Source organism: Anneissia japonica, unplaced genomic scaffold (assembly GCF_011630105.1).
Source record: "Anneissia japonica isolate Jap-2015-1 unplaced genomic scaffold, ASM1163010v1 scaffold294110_len1545_cov414_single, whole genome shotgun sequence".
Lineage (NCBI taxonomy): Eukaryota > Metazoa > Echinodermata > Crinoidea > Comatulida > Comatulidae > Anneissia > Anneissia japonica.
Window position 1 is genome coordinate 1 of NW_022692739.1, and position 1,545 is coordinate 1,545.

The 1,545-nt window shown below is 33.5% G+C and overlaps 1 protein-coding gene across 1 annotated transcript; it reads left to right on the plus strand.

Annotated features, from left to right (window-relative positions):
• Window positions 1–222: 222 nt before the first annotated feature.
• LOC117100385 (splicing factor U2AF 35 kDa subunit-like) lies at window positions 223–1,539 on the plus strand (the record flags this gene model as incomplete). The annotated part of the gene is given in 2 exon segments (XM_033240050.1): window positions 223–398; window positions 789–1,539. Coding segments are annotated over 2 exon segments (408 nt in total), but the record flags the coding sequence as incomplete, so codon positions are not given.
• Between the last annotated feature and the right edge of the window lie 6 nt (window positions 1,540–1,545).

The window sequence follows — 1,545 nt, forward strand, 5'->3', positions numbered from 1 at the left end:
ATCTTTAAAAAAATAAGTTCGCAAAACAATGTATAAAAAAAAGTCTCGTCTTATAAATTGACCAATTATTATTATTATATTTTTTTAAAGAAGAATATGTTTTATTTCTTTGAAAATCATACTTTTTGAAGTTAATTCTTTATGTTGATACGGATGTATCTCTTAAAATGGATGTTTTACTGTATTTATGTTTATTTTAAGAATACATGAAATAGAAATTAGTTAACAACATACTTATGCATTTGTTGCAATATATTTTTGTAGTTCCGCTACGAAGAAGATGCTGAGAAAGGTGTGAATGACCTCAATAACCGTTGGTTCAATGGTCAACCAATTCGAGCAGAGCTTTCTCCTGTAACTGACTTTAGGGAAGCTTGTTGTAGACAGTATGAAATGGGGTAAGTAAAACTTATATTTTTGCACTGAAAGTCTAGAAATAAGCCATCTGTTAAGTGGTGTCAAATTCTTTTCTTTTAATTCCTTTGTCATTCCCATAACCATGCAATGATAGGTTTTGTAGTACCGTAAAGGCTCAAATAAGTGCCACGGTGCTTCCCATGCTCCTTCCCATGTTACCTATCTCACGTATTCCTGTAGTTGAGTAGACCTCTCATAGGTCCTTCTTTATCGTAAATAAATATTTATAAAAAAATGCTGTTATAAAGAAGACGCTTATTTGAGAGTGGCGGTTATTCGAAAACAGCGCTTATTCAAGCATTTACAGTGTTTCTGTGTTCAAAATCAGTATTAGGTAGATTGTAATTACTGTATTGTTTTATTGTTAACAGCGAGTGCACACGTGGTGGTTTTTGCAACTTCATGCACTTGAAACCTATTTCAAGAGACCTCAGGAGGGAGTTATATGGGCGTCGCAGAAAGAAAATTAAAAGGTCGCAATCAAGAAGCCGTAGTCGAGAAAGGGACCGACGTCGCTCAAGAAGTCGTAGTCGTGATCGTGGAGATCGTAGAGATCGAGATAGAGGACGCGATAGAGGACGTGACAGACAAGGGAGATTTTAAACTCTCAGAATAATTGTGTTAGCTTTTCTCTATGTTGGTATGTGTAGACAAAAAAAAAAAGATTAAACAAGTACTGTATTAAAAATTTTAATAATCCAAATGGTGGTTACTGTTACTAATTACTGTAGGACTATAATTAGCAAACTATACAAACACTTTAAATATTTAAACTAGATGTTTGTGGTCTTTCAAGTTACCTGTATAACACAAATAGAAGCCATATACTAATAAATGTGATGAAAACAAGTACAGTAGAATGGGTAGCACCTTATGACTTTGCTAACAAATTTATTTGGGACACAAGCTTTCGCTAGCTAACTTTTTCAGCTGAGCTACCTTGTGCTTGTGTCTGTAATAAATTTGTCAGTCATAACAAGGTACTACTGCTCAATTTGTTTCTCTTTCAGTGGTCACATCAAATAATTGTTAGAAGAATGAATAGAAACTTTGTTGTTCTTCATCAGTCGTTGCATTAAAATGCCATTCATTTTTTGTAGTTTAAAATTTTGTTAGATTTTAAGCACC